General features: G+C 37.0%; 1 protein-coding gene across 24 annotated transcripts in view; it reads left to right on the forward strand.

Moving 5' to 3' along the window:
- Window positions 1-27,859, forward strand: part of ANO4 (anoctamin 4) — a 200,514-nt gene that overhangs the window by 122,203 nt on the left and 50,452 nt on the right. For 15 of the 24 annotated variants that reach the window (XM_072923263.1, XM_072923264.1, XM_072923268.1 and 12 more), the window contains 7 exons: window positions 7,264-7,364; window positions 7,621-7,722; window positions 10,461-10,505; window positions 15,130-15,261; window positions 24,708-24,814; window positions 26,661-26,716; window positions 27,230-27,351. In XM_072923263.1, coding sequence (XP_072779364.1) covers window positions 7,264-7,364; window positions 7,621-7,722; window positions 10,461-10,505; window positions 15,130-15,261; window positions 24,708-24,814; window positions 26,661-26,716; window positions 27,230-27,351 — 665 coding nt within the window. Of the gene's footprint in view, window positions 1-7,263; window positions 7,365-7,620; window positions 7,723-10,398; window positions 10,506-15,129; window positions 15,262-24,707; window positions 24,815-26,660; window positions 26,717-27,229; window positions 27,352-27,859 lie in introns of all 24 variants that reach the window. The other 9 variants (XM_072923267.1, XM_072923280.1, XM_072923277.1 and 6 more) reach the window with 5 other exon arrangements.

A 27,859-nucleotide genomic window follows, 5' to 3' on the forward strand; every position in this document is an offset into this window, starting at 1 on the left:
TTTGGTGCTATTTCTTCCCTGGAAAACGAGAAGCTGTATTACATCTGAGAAGGAGCAGTGAGAGTGTGCTTCTGTGACTTTCCTGCAGAGCAGAGGCACATGTGTGTCCTGCACAGCCAGGAATGGTGTGGCCAGTCCAAGTAGTTATCCTACTCATACCAGCATGGGACAGCACCCAAGATAACGAGGTGTGCTAACAAGCGTATGCATTACCCAACTGCTTCCCCTACGGTATGGGCTAACACCTCTGTCTGTAGTTACTCATGTGTAGCTGGATTGAAGAACTTGGGGCTTGTGTCATGTGAACTGAACTGAACTGACAGTGATCTTAGGAGTAGTCTCTTCCTCAGCTGTGCTCTGGTTGAGCTCATGCATGTCTCCCTTTAGAAAGAATTTTGAGCTGCACCGTCAAATACAGAGGTGTACAGAGAGCTGCAGGGCAGTTCACTGCATCCTGGAAAGTGTGGGTGCTGAAAGGACTTTGGAGTCCAGATTGATAATCATGTGTGCATTTCTTGTCTTTCTGGATTGTATGAGCTGAGAAACAAGACTGCAGAGGGAGTTGAACAACCAAAGAAAGAGCTTCACACTGCTGGAGCATGGGCAGGTGCTCAGAACCAGGGCTGCTGCCAACACTTCTGAATCCACATGGAAATTCAGCTGTGACCTTTCTGTCCAGAGACACTCTGGTGTCTGGAGTGGTTGCAAGGTCTCTAGCCACAGAGATATTCAAGACCCCACAAACCACTCTAGTTGTTCCTGCTTAGAGCAGATTTGACTAGATGGCCTATATTATTCTATGATGCAATAAGCAGCTTATTCAGTTTTCATTAGGTTATGTGTATGAAAGAGCTATCATAAGCCTGCCTGAATTTTTTGTGTGTTTTACTAATTACCATGTTTGTGAAATTAACTGTTGAACAAAAAATAAACTTTTTCTTTACCAAAGCAATATTTTTCCAATAAGCCTCTAAAAACAAACATGAATATTTTATGGAAAATTCGTTAAATGTAAGTATTCTCTACTTCAAAAAATTATTAATGAGAAATAAATCCATATTGGAAAAATATTGGCTTTATATTTTACACTTGGGATAAATCACAAAGGAAACTGCCTTATAAAATGTAGTTCAATTGTGTGATGCATTTTTAATGACCTGTGATGGCAAAAGAAAAATGGTGTACTTAAGAGGCTTTTCTTTGGCCCATAAACAGTCAAAAAGATTTGATGATATCAACTATGACTGTATAAAGTACTAACTTTTTAAATCATAATTTGATCTCACAACTCATGTTTCACATAAAGAGACAATGTCAAATACTGTTTCCATAAGTAAAAGTGCACTATTCTGCCGACAGATTTTAGCTATCTGCATTTTAAATTTGTAAATAATGATTTCACATATTTATAGTAATTTTCCAGTCCAAAGGAATTAAAGGATATTTGTCCGATAAAAATCCCTATTATTAGCTATTTTGTCACAGAGATCTTACCCAGATGGGTCTAACCTGTATTCATTCAGTATTTGCTGATGAAATTATCAATAAATGTTTTATCATTACCTCACAGTCATATCAACCTTTTCCATTAAGATGGTCATGCTGCAGATAGTTCTAATTCTTTCCTCTCGGAAGTGCAGTCCAAGTCAGAGGATATTGTTACCATGGCTGATTTACTACATCTAAGTTACCTTACTGTAAGACCCATTCTGCGGATTTAGATGACATTTGTTGGAATTAAAGACTTCCTTCTGATGTCGCTTCTTATCTTAAAGGAATTTGTATTTCTCTACTGCAGATTGTGAGCTCATCATTGCACAGTAAATTTGAGCAGTGAGATAGTATTTGCATTTTACTTCTACTCAAGTAACCTACCCTGTTCTTGAAGCTGTCCTCCCACTCACATATTTTTGCCTACACAGAAGGACATTGCAAGCATTTCCCCTTGTTCTGTTCCACAATTGAGATCCTGTCATATGCTGCCAGAAATTAAGCACTGTAACAATGACACCTGCTCTGAGCTGGATTAGATGACATATTTACCTGAATGCTGGCAGGAAGCAGCCACCTGCCTGCATTACTAACTCCGCTGGAGCAGAACCTCTGCAAGTACTTTGCAAAGTAAAAAAAAAATAAGCTTTACTTCATCATCACGTTTTGTCATGAGATTTCACATAAAAATTATTCTCAATTGTAATCATATGCCTCTGTCTCCTTAGATCAAGTTATTCTACATTTCACATGTCAGTGTCCTCAAGTCAAAATTGCTTTTATCAACAGCTTCCTATTTTTGGATAGGGCTATCTTTTTTATTCTTGTTTTCAACCTTACTGCTTTTGCCCTATAGTTTCTTGCAAGTCAAAGGCTTCTTAATATCCAAATTAAAATGTGAACAATATATTCCCCCTTTTCACTAAACCCATGCTTTTGTTGAAGGTATAGGTGTGAGAAATATTGGCCCTGTTATTCACTAGGTTCCTCAGAAGCATGAATGTGGAGGGTAATGTTTGTGAGTATGCAATACTTTCCCTGAAACCAGACATATATTGATAGTATCTAAATAATTGCCCAGTAGTAATGTACGCACTGGAAAAGTACTGGCAGAATATACCTTCTGTTTTTCCAGCTCCATGGAATTGCCTACGTGAATTTACATTTACTTTGGTCTTGCAGAGGAAGAACAGTTTAATCAACTAAAATTTGCTGGGTTTTGTTTTTCCACTTAATTCACTCCACATGGCAAATCAATCTGTGCTGTTAAGTAATTCTCAAAAACAGCGGAACGTGTAGTAGTGACTGTTTACTACTCTGCACTCAGACATCATACAGAGCTAAATTACAGAGAGAATTATTACTGGAAGAAGTATGTTGATTTTGTCTCCTTTTCTGTTTTTCCCTGCATTATGATCTTACCAGAAATTAGCTAGATTTGCCAAAACGTAAAGAACGGTTTCTGTTCTGTTTTTTTAACTTGCCTTGTAAGATCTTCCTAAAGTAGATGACATTAATTCTGGTTGTTAAATCTGTTTCAAAATCTTACTTATCTCATTTTACTTTTATGGGGAAGGCTTTTAAAGGTGAAGAGAGATTCAACCGTGAGATTTTTTCTCTTAAATGATGATAGAGGAAACACCTTAATGGTAAATCCTGACTTTCTTTTTCACCCTATTGTTTTTCATACATGAATGAAAACTTGTCTAGTAGCTTCAAGGCAAATTAACAATGGCACCATTCAATTAGAGCCACTGTAATTTTAATCTTCAGCAAGGTTCTATGCTATGAATAGCTTTTCTCAACTTTCTTAACTTTTAGACTCAAGAAATGCTTATATCAAGGTGAGTACTTACAGCTTTTGTTTTAAAATGACTCAACAATATTATTGATAATGAACTAAAATTAGCAAGGAGGAGGAGAATGTTCAAGCGAATATTTGACAAAAGATACTAATCTTTAGCGTTGATCCTGGAAGGCAGCCTGCAAATACAGCAAAATATGGGCTTTTCAAGAGACATTCCATGTCAGCATAACTCTGCTTCTATTCAGACTAGCAATGATAAGTGCAGAATGAGCAGAGTCAGGTCAATAACAAATACATATATATTTTAATCCTGTCATCAAAAGACATTAGGATGCTTGCAGGAATACATGGCAGTTTAGTAGCCATGACTTAGCAGCAGTTAGCACCGCTCTGTGTCTGCTTTAGAAGAATGACAACCTTACCTTTTACAACCTTTCCTTGACCTAGTTGATGACTGTAACTCACCACAGTAGGTGTTTCTGCGTTTGGAGTTACATAAATGGCCTGTGCTTTAGTCTCTTTCACTCCTTACATAGTGATATTGGAGAAGAAAATGTGTCTTTGTTTTTAAATGTGTTTGCAGTTTTTTGGATTTCTTTGGGAAATAGCAATGTCTTCACAAACTTAATGGTAAAAGAAAGGTAGCCTTGCCAGAAGGGCAAGTCTGTAATATGTGGACCTATAGTATTTCCTGTATTTTAGGACTGGCAGCAATGATACAGTACTAATGATGCTTGTCAGTGAAGCCCAAATGTATATTGACTATCTGTAAGCCAGACTCTGGCACTCTGAATTCTACCGTACAAACCTATTTTGAAGATCAGGCCAATTAAACCAAATATACCTTGCTACCACTTCTCAATGAGAATAACATTTAAATACAGTTCTTGTAATAAATAAGGATGTTTGTAGAGGAAAACAAATCTAGAAAGTGGTATGTTTAAGCCAACATTTCTCTGTGGAAGAGAGCAGTTCTTCCACAAAACATATTCTTTTCTCCAGCCAGTTTCAGTCAGTGGGTTGCAAAAAGGCTGTGTAATCTCTGCCTGTAGAGATATTCAGTACTCAATGGGACAATCTCCTATCTGGCTCAGCCCAGATGAACCCTAGAGGTCCATTCCACCCGAGATGAGTCTACAGTTGTCTGATTCTGGAAAGTCTCTTGTCACCCTGGTTTCACACTATTCTGAAGACCGCTGAGAATGTTTATTAGTGACCAGAAGAAAATCAGGTTTTTAATGGATATTCCTTCTCAATAAATTCATTCAAACAAACTAATTTATTTGAACAATGGTGGCCTGAAAATTATTGGATTGTGATAATTATATCCACTGGTGCTACAAGTCAATTCCAAACATTTATTCCATTTCTGTGTTTGTTAAGTGCTTTATCTCATTGGTCTGCCCCCTTAATTCCTCTGTTCTTCTTTCTTCATCATCTGGACATCACTTTATAGCAGATTGCTCATGTCAATAGCTGTCCTATTTAAGTTTCCAAGGGGAATAATGTTACATTGATTTTTGTTTGCATGTTCCCATAATGTGAAATTTAGTTTACTTCTCCAAATCATTTAATGTGCCAACCCTTGAAAGTCAATTACAACAGAAGAATATTCCTCTATTCTCAGTTGGAACATTTATAAGATGAAGGATACTGAGTCTAAATACTAATCTAACCAAGACAGTTTAGGAGATTCCATTTACTAAAGTATTTTTGTAATGAAGATGGTCTTCATGCTATCTTTTTTCCAGATATTTTGGTTAGCTATTTACTCCTTAGATTAGGTGAATGTGACATCTCATTCAATGCATCCTCCACCTGGATTTGTTTTTCTCTTTCCAGTCTTGTTTGTTCCAGCCTTGTGTTTCTCAGCCTTGCTTAGTGCTTTCCTTTATGAACACTTAACATGAACAAACCCAAGAGAAATGTATTTTTATATTAATAATTTAGCATTATTATTTCTTTTTTTCTGAACATAACTTAACCTGCCAAATGTATTTTGATTAGATTTTCTGTTGCTTAGATCTTCTGTTAGCAAAGCTGATTGTCATTTTGAAAACATTTTAATGCGCCAATATCGCAAGATACAGAGTAAAAAATATTCTTTAAACATCTGTATTGTGATAACCATTCGGAAGTTTTTCATGTTTCTGCGTGAAAATATGTAACACATAAGATACCAAATGTAGATAGTGTTCACTTGTGAAACAGCATCTTCACAAGTCATGTTTGGCTCCCATATCTAGTAAGGTTCAAACTACAATATGCTGGAAAATACCTATAAACTTCTTGTTTAACAGCCATCATTATGTTTAGAAGCTGTTTTTAACAAATTTCCCCCATTTATCAGTTTTTTTTGGTGTGTCAGTACTGTAGTTTCTTTCTGTATTTTGGGCTTCTTATATAGTTCTTTTGAGGTTTGGTGGATTTTGTTCTGTTTTTTAAACCAAGTTATTTAGGACAAAATTGCCAATCCACTGCTGACTTAACCTCACCTTTGAGAGAGCAGTTTGCAGGAGATTTTTAGAGTAGCAGAATTTAGTTTTGGTTTTGTGGTATCTCCTTGCTAAATTCTCATGGGAAAAGAAAAGGTAATTTGTGAAGTGTACCTATAAAGTAAAACACAATTAAAGCCTGATTTAAAATCCATAAAAGTCAGGGAAAGAGTGCAAGTGAATTCATTGTGTCAGAAGCAAGTCTGTTGGGGGCATTTTGTTGCTGTTGTGTCATTTTGTATTGAAATACTTTTCAAAAATTCATCAGCAAAGAAGAAAGATTTTTTTCCTGCAGTTTTTAGCACCATGAACTCACTCATTCCTTTATATGTTAAATCCATATTTGCACCCCAGTAATATTTTGAGTACAAATATCTATGTCCCTTATAGTCCAATACTGTAGTTGTTTATAAAATGTTAACTCTATAGTGATTGAGTTGGGTGGGGCTTTTTCTTTTGTTTTTTTCCTTTGGTTTTTTGTTTGTTTATTTGGTTTTTTGGAGTTTTTTGATGTGCTGAATAAAATAATATATATGTATCTTAAATGTTGGAGTTTTCATTCCTATCATGTCATGAAGTAATAATAGAATTTTTGTCACTCTAAGGATATGGACATGCAAATTCAATAATATCAGCATCTATCAGGATAGTGGAGGGAGAGTGTAAAAAAGTATAAATGTCAGCCTGCCACCCATATAGTCACAGTAGTTTCCAGATAAACAATACTAGATTTAAGAACTCCTAACAAATTGTGTTAACCAAGAATTTATGTGAGAAACATTGAATATAGGACAACATCTAAAAAACTAGGAAATCATCCCCAAAGCTAACAATTTTCTTGCCTGGTTTTCTGTCATCATATTTTCCTTTTCTCATACTACATACATATTTACCTATTTCTTGGAATGCCATCCACTTGATTGTCTAAAATTGTATTGCATGTAACTTCATGAAAATTTATTTAATATTCATTAGAAATAGAACATTTAATCTTCCAGTATTATCCTGTGGCTCTCTGTGTTCTCACATCAGCTTCAGCCAACCTAGCTGTAGCTAGGTTCTGTGTCCTGAGTGCAAACAGAGTGAAATTCCTTCTCTTCTCCTCTTTGCTCTTCACACATCCTCTGGTCTTTGCCTGACAGCTTTCTGTTAGGTAGCAGCCATGCTGATGTGCACACCCTGCATAAAATTCTTTCATGCTATGTACACTCAGCTAACCCATAGGTGCATCTGTCTGCCCTCCATGTCCTCTTTTCCATGTAAAGGAGGCACACATGCAGGCCAGAAGGGAGTCACAGCGTGGCTTTCAGGACAGCGGAAGAAAAATTCATTGACAAAATACCAATACGACATTTCAAGAAGAAGAAGGAATTGGGAAGCGTGATACATCACATTGACCGCTGACTATGGTTTCTTTCCTTTTTACTTCAAAAATTAAGCTCTGGTGGCTGTTTTGTTTCTCTTTTGCAGTCATCCCTAACAAACAGTGACATCATGTTTGTGAAACTGCATGCCCCTTGGGAGGTCCTGGGCAAATATGCTGAACTAATGAATGTAAGAATGCCTTTCAGGTAGGTATAGCTGTATTTTGTCTCAACCTCCAAAGCCACACTATACTGTAAAGTTAATGTGATGATCACACCAAAATGCCTATAGCAAAGCTTTTCTATAAGATACCAGACACCTTTAGGAAATATAAATGGAGTTCCTTAGATACCACATGCATTACTCTTTCTTGTTAAAGCGTACAATTTCCGTACAATACTGGTTTGAGATTAAGATGGGCTGTAGCAGTGCAGCTGTTTTCATGGGGTATTCTGTCCTTAGGCCCTTTAACCCCTTCAATGCTGGAGCCCCCTGCATACTTGTGCGCTGCTGTTTTTTAAATGGACATTTCATTGAAATCAATGGGAGGTCAAGAAGATCCAGGTACGTAAGGCAGCACAGAAAGTGCATGTCTGTTTGACGTATCTGGTATGCACCTGTAAATTGCTTGTATAGTATGTAGTTAGTATCCCATAAATAAGTATAAATAAGTATCTCTTCTAATAGGAAAACAATTTAAGTTATGAATGTTTGTTTCTGTGGAGAAAATAGAGAAATTATATTAAATGCTATTGATAACTAGATTAATTCCACATTGAAATTCAGATTATTTTTATAATTGATTAAATATTATTTGCATGTTGGGCTATGAAATTTCCTATGTAAAATATTGCTTTTACTCTGCTGGTTATCAGAACTTTTAAAGTAGCATAAAGACTTCCACTGGAATTTCCACAACCCATGAACTCAGAAGCCTTGACTCTTCTTTCAGTTAGCAGGGTTTGCAATAAAAAGCTCCATTGATTTTAATGGAATTACTCATGAACAAGAAAAGAATTAGACTCAGAATATGCAACTAGTGAGCTGGTGCCTTTGTAGGATTCCTTCTGTTTTTTCTTACCTAAGTATGAAAAATGCCTCTGGTATGAGACACCCTGTAGCAGTAGAGAACTCATACGGAAAAATTGATATATATAAAGGACAAACTTGCAGGCTTATTTTGTATTTATTTTGTTTTCATATTCACAGCAAATCTTCAACTGTTCTTCCTTATGCTTTTATTGCCAAAGAGAAAATTCTAAAAGCAATCACAAGCCATTGCAGGATAGTAATATTAATTTTTAAAAGTATTCCAGCCATAGAAACAATGGATTAGGCCAAAAGTGTGCCGCCTTTGACTTCTGTGGCATTCCTTGAGATGGACCCGCTCTGGCAGTGGAGAGAGGTCTCATGATTCAGAAATACACCAGGAACTCTGAATTTAGTCATGGAGCAGCTTGTTCTTTCCTGATCACTCAGCAGTAGGTGTCATACAGATTATATAGAATATTTTGAAAATACTGAGGATCATGGCTTCAGGATCATGCCTTCATTCTTTCCACATCTATAGAAAGAGAATTACAACAGCACTGGTAAGAGGAAGTAATGGTAATTCACTAGTGACTGCTGGGCAGGCTCTTTAATTTTTTCTTAAAAACAACAGTAAAATTTACCAATTCAAAAAATTTTACAAAGTGTCCACAACTCTAGATGGTGTGTTCCCAGATATCTTTGTCTAAGCCCTTGTTTTAAGAGCTGCTGATTGCTTATTGCTCCTGATTATTCAGGCTGGAATTATGCAAGGTACATGCATCACTGAATGAAATCCTTGTTGCTTCAAAGCAGGAGGGAAAAAGTGGTGGATACCTCTGAATATTGGAAGCAAAACTAAGAAGTGGATGGCATCTTCAGAAACACTTAGCTTTGACCTTTCTCTGCTGAGAAAGGTCGAGCAGAGCAAGATATTGAGTATATTGAATACAGCAAGATAAATAACACTATCCAAAGAAGGCTGGCCAACATGAAATAGTTTAAAAAATTTTACTTCACCTGCACTATATGGACTCTAACAATAAAAATGATCAAAAGTTCTGAAAATTAACCTCAAATGCTAACAACATTTTTCAAATTTTTATAAAGCATTAGTGTTGTCTTATTTTAGAGGACTTGCTTCCAAGGCACTAACAACATTCCTACCCTACATCTACTACAATATTTAGAACATGTGTGGTGTAAGCCTTCATTTTCCAGAAGTGGTACAGTTCTGCATTACACAATGGAACCTCTCAGAATACACAGAAACCACCCTGATTTAGCAATTACCTTCATTGGATGGCAATGTCAGCCTCTGGAGGAGGAAATCAGAGTTGGTCAGGCACCCAAATCTTCCAGTAAGGAGTATGAGTCCCAAATCCACAGTAAAGAACCCTCAGATATTCTTAACTCTCATGAAGATACGATCTCTGTGCTGAAGGCAATGTGTCACATCCTGGCCGCTGTGGTATGATAGATGTCTATGAGAAGAGCAAGAGCAGCCAGCAGGGGAGTGGCACAGGACGTGGACTCCCAGTCCTGGATCTCCAGATGGTGGTTAGGGGCTGCTCTGCACCACAGGGCTGGTCAGGAGGCAGACTGGGAGTGGGTTCAGCATGTGTCTGCTCGTGTCCCCTTGTCTGCTCACTTGCTGATCGTTTGCTCTCACACACAGCTTATTGCACTGACAACAGAAACCAGCCTGGATGAGGGGCACAGGGAGTGGCTGCACACTTGGCGGGGTGCTGAGCACATGTGCATTGGCATGTGTAGCCTGTATTCTGTTTCAAGGGATGTTATCCCAACAGGAATCACAGACCCCGCTTGGTACTGCATGTGTTACAGCATATTGCCGCATAAGGTACAGCTTTCCTGGCTTTTCTAAGAGTTTCCCCCTTATGTTTCACCAAATGCAGCTTTAATAACTCACTAGTAGACGTCATATAACTTGTCCGTATTTGTGTCAGTCCTATGGAATTCCTGAAACAGTTTATGAACTCAGAAATAGAAACATCTTCGGATCCCCACCTTCCACACATGACAAATAGCAGAAAAGGAGGAGACAATGGGAAAATTATGACCTTCTGACAATTCAAATGCCACCAGTGTCTGTGTGGCTTCCTGTGATGGTTCTGTTAATCTCTCCTTTAGTCTCTTCCTCCACCTCTTACAGGCTTCTGTCTTCAATCTCCTTTCCTTCCTTGCTAGTTCATACTGTAACTGACGATGGGTTTTCTTCTCGACTGGCTTCATTTTTGCTGTTCTTCCAGGAGAAAAATCTATTACCTGCATCGCCGATACAAGTTCATGAATAGGTGAGTACAGTTCTCATGCCAGTTTATGCTAATTTTGACCCAATAACAAAAATAATAATTAAAGTCAAGCTGGAAGGAAACGTTTATCAGCTGTGTTTGTAGAAATGATGAAGGGAGTGGTTACATACTAGGACATCTGCAAAAAAAACCCAAACAGAAGTTGCATTTTTAAGGAATTGTGAAAGAAGCAATTAATTTTGTCAGTTTTGCCTTTTTTTAGGAATAAGAAAATATTTTTCAACCGATGGAGCCTTCAAAGAAATAGAAGTACGTTAGTGCAAATGCTGTATCTTCTTCTTTCCATGTAGCTCATTAAGGAGTTTCTTGGGGTTGGAGTACCACAGTTAGAAGGGTTTTTCCATTTCTATGAACCCTGCTTACTTGTAATAGTGATGGCATTATTTATTTATTGCTTTCTCTGTGGGGATGCTTAGTACTTTGTTGGTAGATAGGAAGCCAATGAACCAAGCTTGAGAGATGTGTATTTTCCAACAATTTTTGAAGTGCTTTCACTCAATTATTAAATACCTTTAAGGTTATGCTTGATGCCCAGGTTATGTCTGACTTCAAGAAATGAAACTCTTTTCCTGAAGCAGTTTGCATTTTCTTTTTTATACCTTGGAAAGTTAAATGAAAATATCTCCAAAATGCCTAAAAACTATACAGACTTGACAAAAAAAACCCAGATAATTTATATATCTACAATTATCTCTCTCAACTATCTCTCTCACTGTATGTGGCACTTAATGCCATGGTGCTCTTGATGCAGTTTTTCAATGGTCCAGTCCCTAATCTATTCTTTTACTGAGGTCAGTGGAAATATTCCCAAGAACCTCTAAGAGAGAAAAATTAAATTTGAAAAATCTGCATTTTGGAGTAAACAGCCATACCATTTTGCACAGAATGTCAATACATTTACATCCATGGCATAATCACTCTGCAATATGAGCATATTAAAAAGCATTTTGGATATTAAGTTATTTCACGGTGTACTGGTAACTTGACAGCATAAGCACTGATATCACATTGTGGAATTTTCCTTTTCATATTAGTAAGCACCAAATGAGCACTTTGTGGAGTTGAAGCATTTTGTCCTTCTTTGGCACGTGGTAATAAATGCACACAAATCTTCTAAAGATTTTTGTTGCTGCCTCACTTTCCATTCCCACCTTACAATAGATAGTATAGTGGCTGTTAGCTTTGTAATTGGTCTTGACTCTAAGGAAGATATGTCTGCTCTGACTAAACCAATAGATAGGAAGGAGAAGGTGAAGGTTCCATCATTTATATGTGTTATATGAAGTTTTGTTTCACATTCATTTTTTTATGAGTCAGGATGCAATTTGAAATCAGTATGCGAAGAGGTATATGATCTTTTTCTGGTATTTAGTTCCTGAGTGAAGAGAAACCCTAAATTCAGTTTTCATGTTCATGTCTATAAATAGCTACTTGAAGAAGAAAAGCTGTAACTGAATGGCCCCAGAGGGGAAAAATAAAAAAATATTCAGCTTTATTTTCATTTATGTGAAACTTAGATATATGGCTTCAATAAAAGTATCTATTTCCTCTACTCATAGTTCAGTGTAGATGACAAGTACCCAAAGCCTTTCTTCATTTTTTGAGTTAATACAAACATTATGTTGACATTTGGGCAAAATTTATTTTAGAGAGGAGTTTCGTCACAAGGGAAAGCCCAGAGCAGGTCTCTTGCAACTTGTGAACCTGACTTGAATTTTCTCTCTGAAAAATTCTAGTGATCCCAACACTTCAAATTACAAAACATCCCTATCTTAAAGGAAAGGAGGGGTATCGGACACCTTATAGCACCTGCATCATGGTTTAAAACTGAACTAATAAAATAGCTAGAACCACAATATGCATAAAGTTAATGAAAGCTGGCCCACTCATAAAAATCAGTCTCAATGCAAAACCTTTTTCTATTTTCGTAACTTTTCTATGAAAAACTTTTCTATCCCTACCCTACTTTATGATGAGAAAACAGTTTCTTTTAAATTATTTGAGAAACTCTTTGTGTGAGTTAAACACAATATGTATCCTTAGAAAGAGGGTGCTGAGTAAAGACTAGACTTGTAGAGCAGAGGCAGGATTGAAGTAGGAGACACTCTGCCTTTGAGGCACTGTGTGAAGCAGCTCTAACCTCTCTATCACTCCATCACCCTATTCCTGGGTAGGTCACACTGCTTTCCAAACATCGTTCCCCTATTCAGCTGAGTGTGGGGAAAATGAGACATAACCTTGAAGAAATGATTAAAGAAATATAGATTTTTAACACTGCATGTCTGTATTTGTTAGTACCAATGCCACTCTTTCAGCTTTTTCCTTTTGGGAGATGATCCTGTAGAGTACAAACCTGCACTGCTGTCTGACAGCACTGTTGTAATGAGCTGGTGGAAATTTTAAAACTTGGTGATTTTTCTTTTCCAAGGAGATAACTAGGGGGGCTTGCTTTCCCTGCAGAAGGCTGTGCTGCATGTTCTGTGCTTTGCAGTAAGGTTTTGCAACCTTCTCAGACCCGTTTGCCTGCAGGCTGACTGAGCATGCCAAGTAATCTGAGTCCTGGGAATGGCAATTCTGGGTACACTCAGTGAGAAGCCAGCATGAATAATGCATTGCTGTTAAGTGGGGAAAGCACTCAGTCCCTTTGTGCTGTGCTTGTGTGGTGTGATAAACCTGCAGTAGTCAGTATCTCAAACGTGCACATTGACTTGCAGCATGAATGGGAAAGGATTGCAGATGGGCAGAGGTGTTAATAGCTTAGAGAATTCAGATGACTTTAATTAACATAAATGGAATAGGATATTTAGAAAAACCCTCTTCCTAATCCCTCCTCCCTTTTCCATACCCAGACACACTAAGCCTGCTGAATATACAGTAACACAGGGCTCACTGAATTTACAGGGCAAAAACCAAAGGCCAAAAGACAGGGATTTCCCCTGTAGAGAACTTGCTTTCCGTTGGCATTTCTATCTGCCTCCACAGACTAGCTCAAAGCTGTCAGGATGCTGCAGCTGGAGAGCTACAATGGATCAGACCCTTTAGAGCCCTGGGATCTGACATCTCACCTGCATTCAGCACAGACATTTGCAAACTACCTTTTCCTGTGCTCAAACTGCTGGGTCAGTGCAAACACTGCCTATGGAGAGGTTATGATTAATTAAGTAATTGAATCTTATATTAAGCTTACATACATATTCCAGTTTTCCCAAACAGTCCTGATGAGAAATTTGCATACATATGCAACACCTGACACCCCTCGCCCCATCATGCTATTCCAAATTGGAAGTGCGGAAATGAGACTAAAACAGGTGCAGCTGATTTATTTACAATTCTGAAATGTGCCCACGTTTAAAAATGAGCATTAGTTTCCTTATCCAAGATAAAACCTGGTGGAAGAAGGCTGAATATTCCAGGAAAAACTATATGAATTTTAAATGAAAATACATAACATTTTCACATCATTTCCCCATATATTCAGCTGCCTGGATATGGGTTGTCCTCCCTCAAACTGACTATGCAGAGGTACTAGCATTTGCTGGTCTTAAGAGTTCTTGTGTTGGCTGTTTAAAAAAAAAAAAAACAAAAAAACCTAAAACAACAACAAAAAAACGCCCACAAAACAAACATAACAAAAAACCTCCCTCAACCATATTTCCAGTCCTTGAGTTTCTCTCAGAACTGAGTTTTAAATTCAAAGGAAGTAAATTTTTGTCCTTTAGCTCCACTTCTGGAAACATTAGTCCAGTGACTGAAGTATGCGCACACTCCATAATTTGTAGTCCATGATTTTTGCAGGGATCAGTGGTTAGGATTTGCAGTAGGGCTCACTGTGCTAAACATAGCTTTCTTAGGTGCTTTTCATTATAACATTCTAATATGGATTTGAATTTGGTTTAGTTTGTCTTCTCCAGTGAACTCTGATTCTTCCGTTCATTTCACTGTGTATCTTTGCATGAGTGCACCTGTAGTTAAATCTGCCCTTTATCCAGTTGCTGTTTGTTTTCACCTTCCAAATTAAGAATCTGCATAGCAGTCACCTGTTAGCCTATACACCCAGAGTTCTGGTGTCATGGAGGTTGTAGTGTTGCAAGAAACTACAGTTGAACGAAATGAACAAAGTAGTCTATTTTTAATAGCATCAACTGCAAGGTAAGAATCCATACAGAGAGCAGTAATGGGATGCAACTTGCTGGGTTTAGCTGCCAAAGATCTTTGTCCAGAACAGATCAGAACAGATCACTGTTCTAATGTTTAGGTGGCCAAAATCTAATGTTGGTTAAAACTGAATTTTAAACTAACTGAAAATCTGAGAAATAAAGATTTAGAGGCATGTCAAGAACTCACTGGGCTTAATAAGATTTATGGCAGCATGTACCATCAGCATTGTTCTTCTGATGAGACAAAATAAATGCTCCTCTGCGAAAAGCTGGTTATGAGTAATTGAGTTCAGCATATGTAATTTGGTCTGCCTCAACAAAAATCAGAAGACATTGCACCTTTCCTAGTTGTAAATATTCAGTATCCTGGTTTGACAACCAGGATGGTTCTTCATAATGTCGTGAAAAAACCCATTATCACAAATGCTCATACTTATCATGTGCTGCAGGATCGAGAAACAGATAAGCAGGTTCCGAGGATGGTTGCCCAGAAAGCCAATGAAACTGGACAAGGAAACACTGCCAGATCTGGAGGAGAATGACTGCTATACTGCTCCATTCAGCCAACAAAGGATCCATCAGTGAGTATTCTATCATATCTCAGCTGCAAGGTGACAACTTTTCCTTCTGGATTCACCTCGGAAAACAATTATTTCTTTGTTCATGTCTTAAGGACTAGTGCCTTCATATTAGTCTTTTTTCACAGAAAGGGAGAGATAGCTAGTCTACATTTATATTAATTAAAGGTCCAGCTCAAAGCTAAGGAAATCAATGGGAAATTTCCTTTTAATTCACTGGAATTTCAACGATGTTTCTAAAGGGATCAAATGGCTATTTTCTCTCAGGTCAAAATTGCAGTTGTTTTTTTTACTTAAAGATGTGATCAAAACTTTTCTCAGCATTCCTTATGTCTTTAGCATAATCAAAAGTAGTCCTTCATCACTGATGGTTGTAATACTGATACTTGCATTTCATTCCTAGTTACGACTGTACAACAAACAAAACTATAAAGAAAACAGACAATGCCGTTTGATTGCATTTCTCTTTCAATTTTATGGAAGCAAAACTGCTTGCAAAATGGCAGTGTTCAGACAGTGTTTAGATCTAGCAGTGACACTTTTCCACCAATAGCACCAGTGTTGGACAAGTGTCAGAGAAATCACTTGGCTACAAGAAGCCTTTATTTTCCCTTGCAAAATGAAGAACAGAAAAAGCCCTACATAACTTTCAGAACTCGTATGGCATTTAAGGTATGTGAAATTTTTTATGTCTTATGGGTAGTTACAGTGTTTGTGATATGGCAAACAGTCATTGAGTGACAGCAAAACTGCAAAGATTAGGCAGCACTGTTGAGGGTACTAAAAGAAGACACAGAACGAATTATAAGTCACTCAAAATTCTGAAATATGTGGTTTTATTCAGGGAGAATCCAGGCTGATGAACCTCTGAAATACCTAATTTTCAATGAATAATTTTTCAGGGATTTGATTTACTAGCTGCAATAAAAGCCAGTAAAATAAACCTCTGCCACAAATGGCATCTTTCCAAATACAGCAGAAAAACAAGAACAGGTGCAAAACTCCAGGGAAATTTCAACAGAAGTCTGTTTGATACAGAGATGGGTCAGTTATTGTGCCCTGCAAGAGAAAAAGTAGGTGCAAATTAGTTTGAGAATAGACCAGTGAGACTAAAAAAACTAATAAATTAGTATGTCAGCATTAATGTTCTTATTACCAGTAATATTAACTGCTAACTTCCCTTAAAATTACTGCATGTAGGAAAGGGGTTGGTGGTTTGTTCTGAGAGATTTTTTTGTAGCTGAAAGGAAAATTGACATATATGAACTAGAATTTTTTTTTCATTCTTCTGCCTTGCTCATGTTCATGTTGGTAAATGGGCAGGAGAGTTTATTAAGTAGTGTTGGTTTCATTAATACTCCTCCTGTTGTTTGGCGCTTCTTCTACGTCATTGCAGACTTGGAAATTTTATTCCCTGGCAGACCTGATATTTTATGCTTAGCTTTCTGTGTGTAATCTTCCTATCCTTTTGTGTAGGGGCTTATAAAATGTTGGCTGAGCTGGCCTCCTTCTCCCAAAAGAGGCTGGTTCTGACAGCAATGGTGCTCCTATCGTGCTTCAACCTGTTTTCTGTGTTTGCCTTGTTTTGTTTCACTAGAATTTTGAAATACAATTACTTGTTCAATATTTTTCTGCTGAGTTGCCTGCAGGTATTTAAATTTTTTAACCCAAAAAATATTTAAGAATGTGAAGATAAATAATCACTGAAATTAATGAGATGCTGAAAAGAATTGCCATCTACAGTAATGTTATGATAATTTACCTTGCGTTTTGTCAGTGGTAAGAAAAGTCCATACATTTTGATATTTGGGACAGTTAAGGTTTGGCTAGAGTGCTCTCACCATGTTACCAATACAATGTAATTATACTGGAGGCTACGAAATTGTCATGGGCAGTTACTCGTGGAGTTCAGTGTTCCACAAGCACATCATCCTATAGTCTAGAAGAACAGTGACAGTCTCTTTCCTACTCTTGGGCCTTTTGCTGTGACTCTGCCTCCTCTTCCATCACACAGTTGTTCCAAAACTGATTCAGAAAGAACAGGTACAGGACAGGAGAGGTCCCAGTACCACACCAGTGCGCAGCTGGCTGACCTCAGTGTTGTTTAAGACTTTTCATTGAACATATGGCCATTTTTTGAGCAAAGCAAATATTTGTAACTTGTTCAGTTCTTGAAGTCCTCAGAAAATGCAGAACAAATGCAAGTTTTTAGTCCTTTTGCACTGTATTAAGGTGGTAGCTGAAAAACACCACTGGTGTCTGCTATTTGTCAGAACTTATGTACAGATTTTGAGTTTTAAGTTTATAGTAGGAGCCATAAAATTTTCCTGGAAATCTCAAATCCTAAGTGAGAAGAAGAGATGAGTGGGAAGTACATTTAACTGTATTTTGAGAAATATCCACAGGAGCCTAAAATATATAATCATTTAATTACACTAATGAGGATTTTTCTGGCTATTGTACAAGTATTTCTGGAGAGCAAGATATGTACTTTTGGCAGTCGAAAATATTTTGGATTTCTGTGTTGCCATAAATTACTGTTTATCCAAGACATGCTTAATGAAGACAATGAAATAAATCACTCACAATTACAATGATCTGGAAAGCATAAAACCCCATGTTCTTAGTTTTCAGACAAGATCTCCATGGTCTCACAGTAGATTTTGCCACATACCCTACTTGGAGACTGCCAAATTCTTCCTTTTTGCCTGGTTTTATGGGCTTTTCATTTTCTAAAATATTATGCTTTAAATATTCATATGAGCTTGGCTGCATTTGAAATATTGCAGTTTGGGTCTAAAAGTCCTTATTTCTTCCTTTCTTCAGATGTCTTTCACGTCATTAAAGAACAGGCACTTTATCTTTTGTAATCTAGCCACAGTTTCCACATAGAGGGCTCCAGTCTGATACAAATTTTATAACATGACCTGAGTGGAGACTTCATTTGTGGTAGTTTCTTTTAAAAGCATGGAAAGACAAATAAGTGACAATAGTTACCATCTGGTCTTTGGGATGGAAAATAATTAAGAAAAAACCTGACCAGACCTTATTTCCATAGGAAATAATATTTTAAAAATATTGTTGCACAGTAAGTGTGTGCAACTTTAGTAGATCATATCAAAAGACTTTTTCTTTCTTGCATTTTTCTTTCCCATTCAGATGGAAACAAGCCATATGTGGAGAAATTCAGCTTTCCAAAAACAAATTAAGTTTGTTTTAAGAGGCACAGATAGCCATCTGTCGTTCCTCCAAAACTGGCAAAGAAGAAAACACAAGAATGACATTTGTGAGGTCTGCCTATAACTTTTGCAGCACAGCTTCAGGTTTTCTTTTAAAGGCATTGTGGTATACTTCATGGGGTATATCACAAAATTGTCAGTACAAGAGAAGACCCAAATTCATCTTATTTCTTAAGCAATAGAAAACCTCTTATTGAAGGAAAGAAGTTCTGCCAAGCACTTTTTTTTTTTTTAATTGTGTGGAATACAAAATTATTATTTTCAAGATAGACTAATGAGTACTGTCTCTTTTCTGCAAGCCACAGCTTGGAAAAGGCTGTGCTTATACCAAAGTATTTCTTCTGAAAATTATCCCTTACAAGAATGCACAAGATGTGAAAAATGTTTACCATTAGACACACTTAGATGTTCTTCTCCTACATCTTAGTTATTTTGTGTAGTCAGCTGCTAGTCACTTGGGAATAGTAACAGCAGCAATTAGCAGCAATTTCTGAGATAACTGCATACTAGCTAGGAAAATATGTTAATTGCTGTTTAGAGATTTCAAACTCTATATCAGGAGCTATCTCCCCTTTGTTTTTTCTTTCGAAAGCCATAAACTCTCTGATTAAATATTAATCTAATATATAATTTAATAACCACTTAAAATAAATATTTATTACTTAGTGAAAATAAGATTAAAAATTTACTCAGTTAGGAGGACTAGGATAGTAACTTGATTAATTAAGCAAAAAATGGCCCTGTATATCAGAGGTTAATGGATGTCTTCTCATTTATATTATGTCCCCCTGTGGTATATGAGTCTTGTATTTTTTCCATATTTCAAAGATATGTGTCTCTCAAAGACAGCTTGTCTTTTCAAGCTTTTTCTGGTGTTCAAAGTGATCTTAACAAACCCCATCTCTACCAAGATGATCTGTGCCCATATTCCCTTGAGCCCCCTCACCCCAAAATCACGGATAGATCAGGGAGCTGCTGCAACATGGCACAGGGCTGCATGGACACTTACTTGTTTTGAACAAGGATGGTCATTCTGGTGTTTAAATACATCTACAGTATAATAACTATAGATTTTTAAATGGCTTTTTATAAATGGGGAATCACAGATTTGTAAATCCTGCTCTCAGACAAATATTTGTGCTGCCAAACTTGGACATGCCCTACAATGTTTGTTTTTATTTTTTTTATTCCCTCTGATTCTGGAAGTTTTAATTGCATGAAAAATAGAAGGAAGCAGGGCATCCCTGAAAAATGCAAAAGGCTCCCTCCTTCTATCTCAGGTGAATATTTCTAAGCGAACTAATTTAAATTAAGAAGTGATCTGGGGAGAAGACTGATTTGGGGCAAAGGTAGAGGAAAACAGAGAAGAGATTCAGCTCTTTCATGACTTTCTATTTTACTTTGGCAGTTTTGAGGCTGTGGCGCCAAATTGGAAACACAGAGAGCCACTACAACATTCTTCATCCCAAAGTGACTCTGTTTTAGGCATATGATATGAAAACCTCCTGCTAACCATTAATAAAAATGCCCTTAAACAAGACAGTTAGCTGCAATCTTAAAAGTCAAGCAAAATGAAATCAGCAAGTGCTAATAATATAGCCATTTTCATACAAATAAAGTAGAGAAATGTGTGGTATTATTCTCAGGGGAATACTGCAGGTTCATGTTGCTGCTGCTACTAAAGCTGGTTATTTACTTTCTCTATGTTAAATGAGCTAAAAACCTGCTATTACCTCAGCCAACAACAGGCTGGCTGTTGGCTCAGTGATTTATCTGGGAGTACAGAAGGTTGGGTATTTTTTCCTGTGCTAAGGAATACACTACTTACATAGAGATCACTATTTCCAATGTCTGTGCTCTTAGTTTGTACTGCTTCCAGCAGAAGGCAATTTTAGATATGGTGAGTGTCAGACATCAAATATTTCAGTGACTGTGGATCCTACAGTGCAAAGATACACACGGATCTGTGCATGTATCCATCCTCCCTTTGTACCTTTGTCACCAGACCACAGGTGTTCAGATTTCAGCATGTTTATCTTGCTACTAAAGCAGAAAACAGCTTTTTCCTGCCTTTTGCTTTCCAAAATATAAAAAGTAAAATAAATCAAGAAAAGTAGACCCACTATTTTTCAAATGTGCGTTCAAAGATTCAAGAGCTAAATTCACCCTTTAAGGATTTGTGCAACCCGCAAAATTACCAAAGACAATGTAGAAATAGGAATTCATTGGTAATTTTTTCTTGGTTGAATTTGCACTAATTTGAGATCTTTCTTTAGACAACAGTTAGCTTTGCTGTGCTTTGCTATCCACAGAAAGATAGTTTGAAATTTCCACTTCACAATTTAATTAAAAAGGCTACAAATATATCTTCAAAGCAATTAACCTTCACTGACTCTTCATGTCTCTTACAGCATTAAATGTAAGAGCAGTATTTTCATAATGACATTTTTGAAAGGGACTTTAATTAAGGATCATCTCTGGAAGCTTTCCTTCCAAAAGTATTCTCATTATCTTCATTGGGATTTTCCTTTTGAGTAAGGACAGCCCACATAAATAAGACTTACAGGACCAAGTTAATGAATATAGCTGTTGTGGAACAAATCACTGCGTTTATCTACCTATACATTAACTTCATAGGTAAAAAAATTACAATGTATTAATCCTTACTTACTTTTTGTCTTACAAATGAGGCAACAAAATGATGAAAACCACGAGTGAAGAGTCTCATAAATGAAGTCTAAACCCTTATTGAGCCTGAAAACAAGCTGTATTGCTCTTATGAATATTCAAATCCTTGTACATGTTAAAAAATCTAACAAGGGCAGCAGAAACAGAACAGCTGAGGAAATTCTTCCACCTAAAAGCAACAAGTGTTAAAAAACTCACTAGAAAGCCTCTGCTTTATACAGTTCATAGCTCAGTAATGTCTGATAAATGTTTGTGTGTACCTAGTTTTAAATTGTCTTCAGGTCCGGCCCCCGTGAACTGAAATTTGAAGTGTGAGATTCTTCACAGACTGAGAAAATCTTTATCCTCTGAATTCTTCATTGGATGCTGTGGAACATGAGATAGCTTTGATGGTTATTCTGTGAATATGGATTTACCACCCACATTCAGAAATAAGACAAAATTAAGCACAAAAATTTGAGGGGAAGAAAAGTCCATGAAGCATGGGAAGACAGGAAGGTGGTCGAAAGGGGTAAGGCACTGAGCTGCCTGATTATCACCTGGCAAGAGCAACTCCTGTGACTTTTGAGATAAATTGAAACCTTCCTGATATTGTCCTAATTTATGTCAATGTCCAGCTGGGATGTTGTAACACAGATACAACTGCCTGAGGTATTCTCAACCTTTCAAGGCCTTCCACTCATGTCTGCCCCTTTTTGTTTCCTGTGCCAGAGGTCCCTGCCCCATTGATCATGGTGATACTGCTCTTTCTGGGTCTACTCTACAGACAATTTCACAGAATAAAAAATGACTATTTGAGTTAAGCAGATTTTTAAAACTCTATGACTTTTATATTCAAAAATAAGGGAGGATTATTTTTTATATGTTACCACATGCAATTCTATCCCAAAATAATGATATTGTTAGGGATGATCCAGGACATCCAGAGGACTCATTTTTGCCACTATTTTTTCTCCTTTGCTGAACTCTAGCATCTCTTCTTTATCCATGTCTTCATGGATAACTTTGGAAAACACTCAAGAGCATGTTTTTGACCCACTCTGATCATGGTGAGTCCTTTCTCTCCTCTCCCCCTCCTGCCCTTACTGGCACAAGACTGGGCAGGACAGAACCTCTGCAGCTCGTATTCTCACAGGTGTTTTAGGACTACTTCAGCTATTCTGGCATAGGCAGAGTTCTGCATGGCAGTTATTATACTGAGGTGTTTACATCTGCTTCGCAGACATGTCTGGTTATTTCTTCTTGTGCATGTGAGATCAAAAGCTATAATAACACAATTACTAAGTTTGCAAATGAATGCAAATTACTAAAGTGTTTTTTGAAACAAGCAATTATTTATTTGTTTTTTAGAGTTCATATAATCCTTGATTTTGGACTTTTTGCATTCATGACTCATGAAAATAGAAATTCTTAAATGCAAACAAAACTATTAAACATATTCTTCAGAAAAGATGTTCAAATGGCTACCTCTAGTTGCAGTATGAGAAAGTTGTGATAACACATGAACAAAATAACCTTGTATTACATGGAAAATAGATTAAGATGTTATCTGGTTCCATGTTGCAGGTTTCCCAGATAAGATGATCCAATTTGCAATTGAATCCTACAAGAGCTCATCAGAATGAGTCAAGCTAAGTCAGAATGAGAATTACTGTGCTGTTTTGGTATCTGTGAAATTATCTTCACAGTTCTTTAACATTTAGTGCTGTCTGGGAGGTGAAGTCTTGAATAGTCATGCAGTAAAAGAAAATTAAATAAAGACCAAAAATCTCTAATTGTTCATTTCTGTTTTACTCCTGCCTTTTAATTTGTTTCTGCTGCTACAAAAACAGCCTAATATAGAGTTCCAGCTTCAGCTGAAAACAACAATTTTCTACCTGCTTCAGAGTTTAGATTTTTTAAAATATAATTTCTATCAGCATTAAGATTTGCATGAATACAGTATTTCCTTTTTCTCAAAATACTTTTAATCATTATTATTTTACATACTGATTATTTTCAACTAATTTGATACAGGTGTAGCAGTAAAGATACATCTTTATATCCACATATCTTTCTGTATCTGAAAGATAAGCTCAGTGTTACATACCTTTTGAGTAATAGCAGCTTGAAATGGAATAGTGGCCCAAACCTCTTCCTATACAGAAAAGGCAGAGGACACCAATTGCATTTGCTGTTTGGTACCAGCCTCCCGGTAAATCAGCATGCATAAATCTAATTACTTTTGGTAGGTACTGTAGGGCATGAGTAGGACTTTGGGAATAGCAGGGAAATGGTAGGAAGCCAGAAGTGGTGAGTACAGTAGTGAGTAGATTGTAGACACAGAAATGACCTGTGAGTATCTGGGGTGAAGTGGCAAAGGAGACATGAGATAGTAATCTATAGAAAACCAGGTTTTATTACTTCTGGTGCTCTTGGAGCAATTTGTCTTACGTACCTTTACTTTAGGATTTTTTTTTTTACTCTCAGCCTTTGAAGCAGAACATAAGGAACTTATGTACACATTGTATTGTATTGAAAATTCAGCTGAGAATTTTGATAATAAAGAGGGAGCACATGAAGTTCTCAAAGTCCAGAAGTTGGACTCCTCTTTTTTCAAAATTACTGTGGAGGTGCAAAGCTGTATATTATTTCCCATGGGTAAAGATTGATTCTGGAAAAAAAATTTCATTTGGGTAAAATTACCTGAGGGAAAAACGGAGCAGTGAATCTCACATTGTGCAAAAGAGAAGGTGAAGTGAATCCACACCAAGCTCCTGATTAAGATGAACTCATTAAGGCTGTATTTGTCTAGTATGCTCTCCTACATACTCATCTCTCTATGACAGCTCTGTGACCTTAACATTTTATTTATCAGTTTATTCAATTCTGCAGCTCTTCAAAAACACAGATGTGGAAAAAAATATTACCTCCTATCCACAGGGTTTGTTGGGGTTTTTTAAAATTATTCGGGCTTACCACAGTTGCATCTAGCCTATTGAACATAGAACCTGCATTCATACTTAATAAGTGGCTTCTGAGACTAATTTTCTACTGTAGTTTAGCTTCCAGGACCAAATGTAGAAGTATATGATACTTTCAATTCCTAACGTTGTATTCAGTAATAGTTTTCAGTAAGAATGGTTTGCCAACTAGATATTTCCAACTGACTCTTAATGGTAAAGCATAACAAAAAAGATGTGAAAATCTACTGCTGCACTTACAAAGATATGCTTTTGCAATTTTTTTGTGCAAGAATTTTGTAGTTTTCAGTGAATTATCTAAGTTATGCATATCATAATGAATACTTAAATATCTCCTATCTTTCTTCAGACTTCTCCATGTAATTCTTTGTAAGAGAATGAATACTGTTACTGACAGTATCTCACCTGGCTAAACATCTCTTAATCAAGTGTTTTTAATCCTCCTTGCACTTGCTGACATACATTTTTAGAGTGCTACAGAAAGTAATGGAACTAAATATTTGCCTTAAATATGTTATTACATATTTCTGAGATGCCCTTGGTTTTTATTTTCATGTAGCTTCATAATACACAACAAAGATACTTTCTTCAATAATGCTACAAGAAGTAGAATTGTACACCATATCTTACAAAGAGTGAAGTATGAAGAAGGGAAAAACAAAATTGGTAAGTACTGAGAAATAGGTTTTAAATGTGTCTTTCAAAAAAGAAAGTCTGCCTGGCTCATAACAGACTCTTTTCCTTTCTCTTTAACAACCTTGTTTTTGACTGTTTACATCTCACCCACTGCTGTGGTAGGGGCTTTACACTGAAGATGTGATTCTCTCCCTGTAATATCAGTCAGTTTTCACAGGCACATCACCATATGAAATTTATCACCTCTGCAAAGGAAGAGGGTGATTTAAACATGAAATATTAACAGATTACAAGCAGTGGAGAAGCAGGGAGACTATACAGGAAAACCTTTATTCCTTCAATTAAAATATGCTTGGAAGGATGGCAAGATTTGTGCTGCTCTACATCTCAGGCTACAGGACTTTTCCCTGGATACCTATCCATCCCTAAGGGAGATGGAGGACCCTGTATCTCTGGTATTGCTGAAAGTCAAAAGGGAGTTCACCATTGATGCCCCCAGTGCAAAGAATGCTATGCATAACTGTGGCTTCATTTTCATTTAGTAAGTGGAGTGGAAATTTGGAGTGGCACAGGTCCCGGAGAGCAGGCAGTGGCAGAGGAGGGATAGAACATGAAACAGTGGCCACCTTCTGCCAAGTCATACAGCTTGAGTACTACACAGATTCAAATGTAGAGACAATCTCCATAAAACTCTGCAGTCTATTTCATTTTCCTGCTGTTTAAACCTCTCATTTCCTGAAGAGGAAGAGAAATACCCCAGAAGGTCACCTCTATTTCTTTCTCAGCTGCTGGGATGACAGTGGCAATAGCCCTGAGCAGAGCTGATGTTGCACCTAGTCCAAACACCTGCATTCCCTGCCTACCTCAAGATCTCAATCTCCCTCACATGTCAACTTGTGCTGTACCTGTAGTGAACACAACCTTGCACTGATCACTGGGCAGAGCAAAGCCCAGCTCAGCTGTACAAGATTAACTTTTCTGACAGAGACATTGGAAGAAGACATATTTTGCCAGGCAGATACTGATGCTACCACTGAAAGTGTTATTCATGTTGACTTATTACTTCTCATTGCTGTGTTCTTGCTGCTGTCTGTCCCCTGTGAATTAGGATAGTAATCAAGACTCTATGCCTCTGGGTCAATAGGGTTCAAATACCTTCAGGTTCTTAGTATGGATATTATGTTTTGCATTGCCTGGTAACAGTACAGTCCTATTTTGGTGATTTTCTAAGTGAAAAGCACCAACATCTCAGCAAACATTATTTCTCCAGGCTCCCATTAAAGAGGGACATGGCTTGAATGAGTGGGTTGTATGGTTACTTTTTTGTGCCACGTAGGAATGATTTTATTTTCTGGACTTTATTTTCTGGCAGTACTGCAGCTTATCTTGTTCCTTTCTGTCTGTTCAGCAAGCCGAACACATTTTAAAAAGTTGTTATCATATGGAAATTATGAGTTTCTTTTGCTTTGGTGGTCTGCAATTCAAAAAATGTCAAGACCTACCCTGAAGTTCTAAGATCCTAAGAAATGCAGCCTTTCATCTAAATAGCTTTGTTATACCATGTTTTAGAAGATCAAACTTTAAACCTGGTGTGAAGTCTCCAATTCCACTGAAGTTACACTAAAATGGATTTGGCAAATGACTCTTTAAGCCTCTAGCATAAGGAATGATAGATTTTGATTAATATTTGAACAAGTCTTTCTCTGTATTGTTTCTGAATTATCAAAATTTATAGAAGATTAATTTTTCTACATGTATTGTGTACTGTCAATTTGCTTCAGTCTTCATTAAGCCAGTTTATGAATATATGTTTTGCTTTTTACTTGGCCATTTTTCTGCTCCTGTTGGTAAAGAATTGAATGCTTTTGATTCTTAGGTCTGAATCGATTGCTCAGTAATGGCTCCTATGAAGCTGCATTTCCTCTTCATGAGGTATGTTGCTCTTATTTTTTTTCTTTTTGAGTAGACATTTCCCACAAAATTAATTCTTAATTGTGTAATTATTTATCCTTAATCTTATTAATGTCTGCCTCTGACATGCTTCCATTTAGCAATGCTTTTTTCCTCGGGGAAAAATTTCTTGCAAAAAGAGATGAGTAAAGAGAGTTGTTCTGGATCTGTTCTGTAAGAACTGTTTGAGTTGATGTATCAGTATGCTTTCAAAGAGGAAAAACATCACACTCTGTGGGGCTTTTTGAGATTTTCCAAAGATTTTCTTTGCATTTACAGACTATGACTTGAATATAACTCATTATAAATTTCTTAGGAAGAATATTTCCAAATCTTAGTGACATAAGTCAATTTTTTTTTAATGCCATATTTAACTTTTGGAGCAAAAGTATGTAGTTATACATAAATTGTGTTATCCATGGTGCTAGTAAGAGAGATTTCTTAAATATTCTTTTTTGCTGCTGTTATTCATTAATGTCCAGATCTGTATTTTAGGGAAGTTACAGAAGTAAGAATTCAATAAAAACCCATGGAGCAGAAAACCACAGACACCTACTCTATGAGTGCTGGGCTTCCTGGGGAGTGTGGTATAAATACCAGCCACTGGATCTTGTAAGGTAAGACTTACTGTTTTTGCTGTGTCACGTTATAGATTGAGCACAGGTTGTTTCACTTCTGACAAAACCATGAAAAGTTTATTTAATTCATGTGGTTTTAAAAAACTGATCCTGAATCATGGGAAAATATTTAGTTCATGGTGACACTACATCCAAAGAAATATCTATAGAGGAGTTTGTAGAAAGACCTGAAAGTAAGAGAAGTTTTCTTCCAGAGTTTCCTGACACTGTAATTTGTAATGAAGTGTTTACAGGATATTTAACAGAAAAAAAAGGAAGAGAAGAATCTGTGGAGGCTGGATATACCTGATGAGACCTCTGTTCACAGGAGTTCTTCCTCCTTAGAGCATGGCTTTGGTGAAAGATAGGCTCTCACCTAAAAAGCAACCTCAGAATGAGCTCTGGATGAGGTTTCATGGTGCTTACAAATGGCACAGAGCAGAGCCTACAGTTGCTGAGTGTGCTGCCGTGTTCAGCAACACTAGTGGTGGGAGTCTCCTCTCTACCA

Source organism: Taeniopygia guttata, chromosome 1A (assembly GCF_048771995.1).
Source record: "Taeniopygia guttata chromosome 1A, bTaeGut7.mat, whole genome shotgun sequence".
Taxonomy (NCBI): Eukaryota; Metazoa; Chordata; class Aves; order Passeriformes; family Estrildidae; genus Taeniopygia; species Taeniopygia guttata.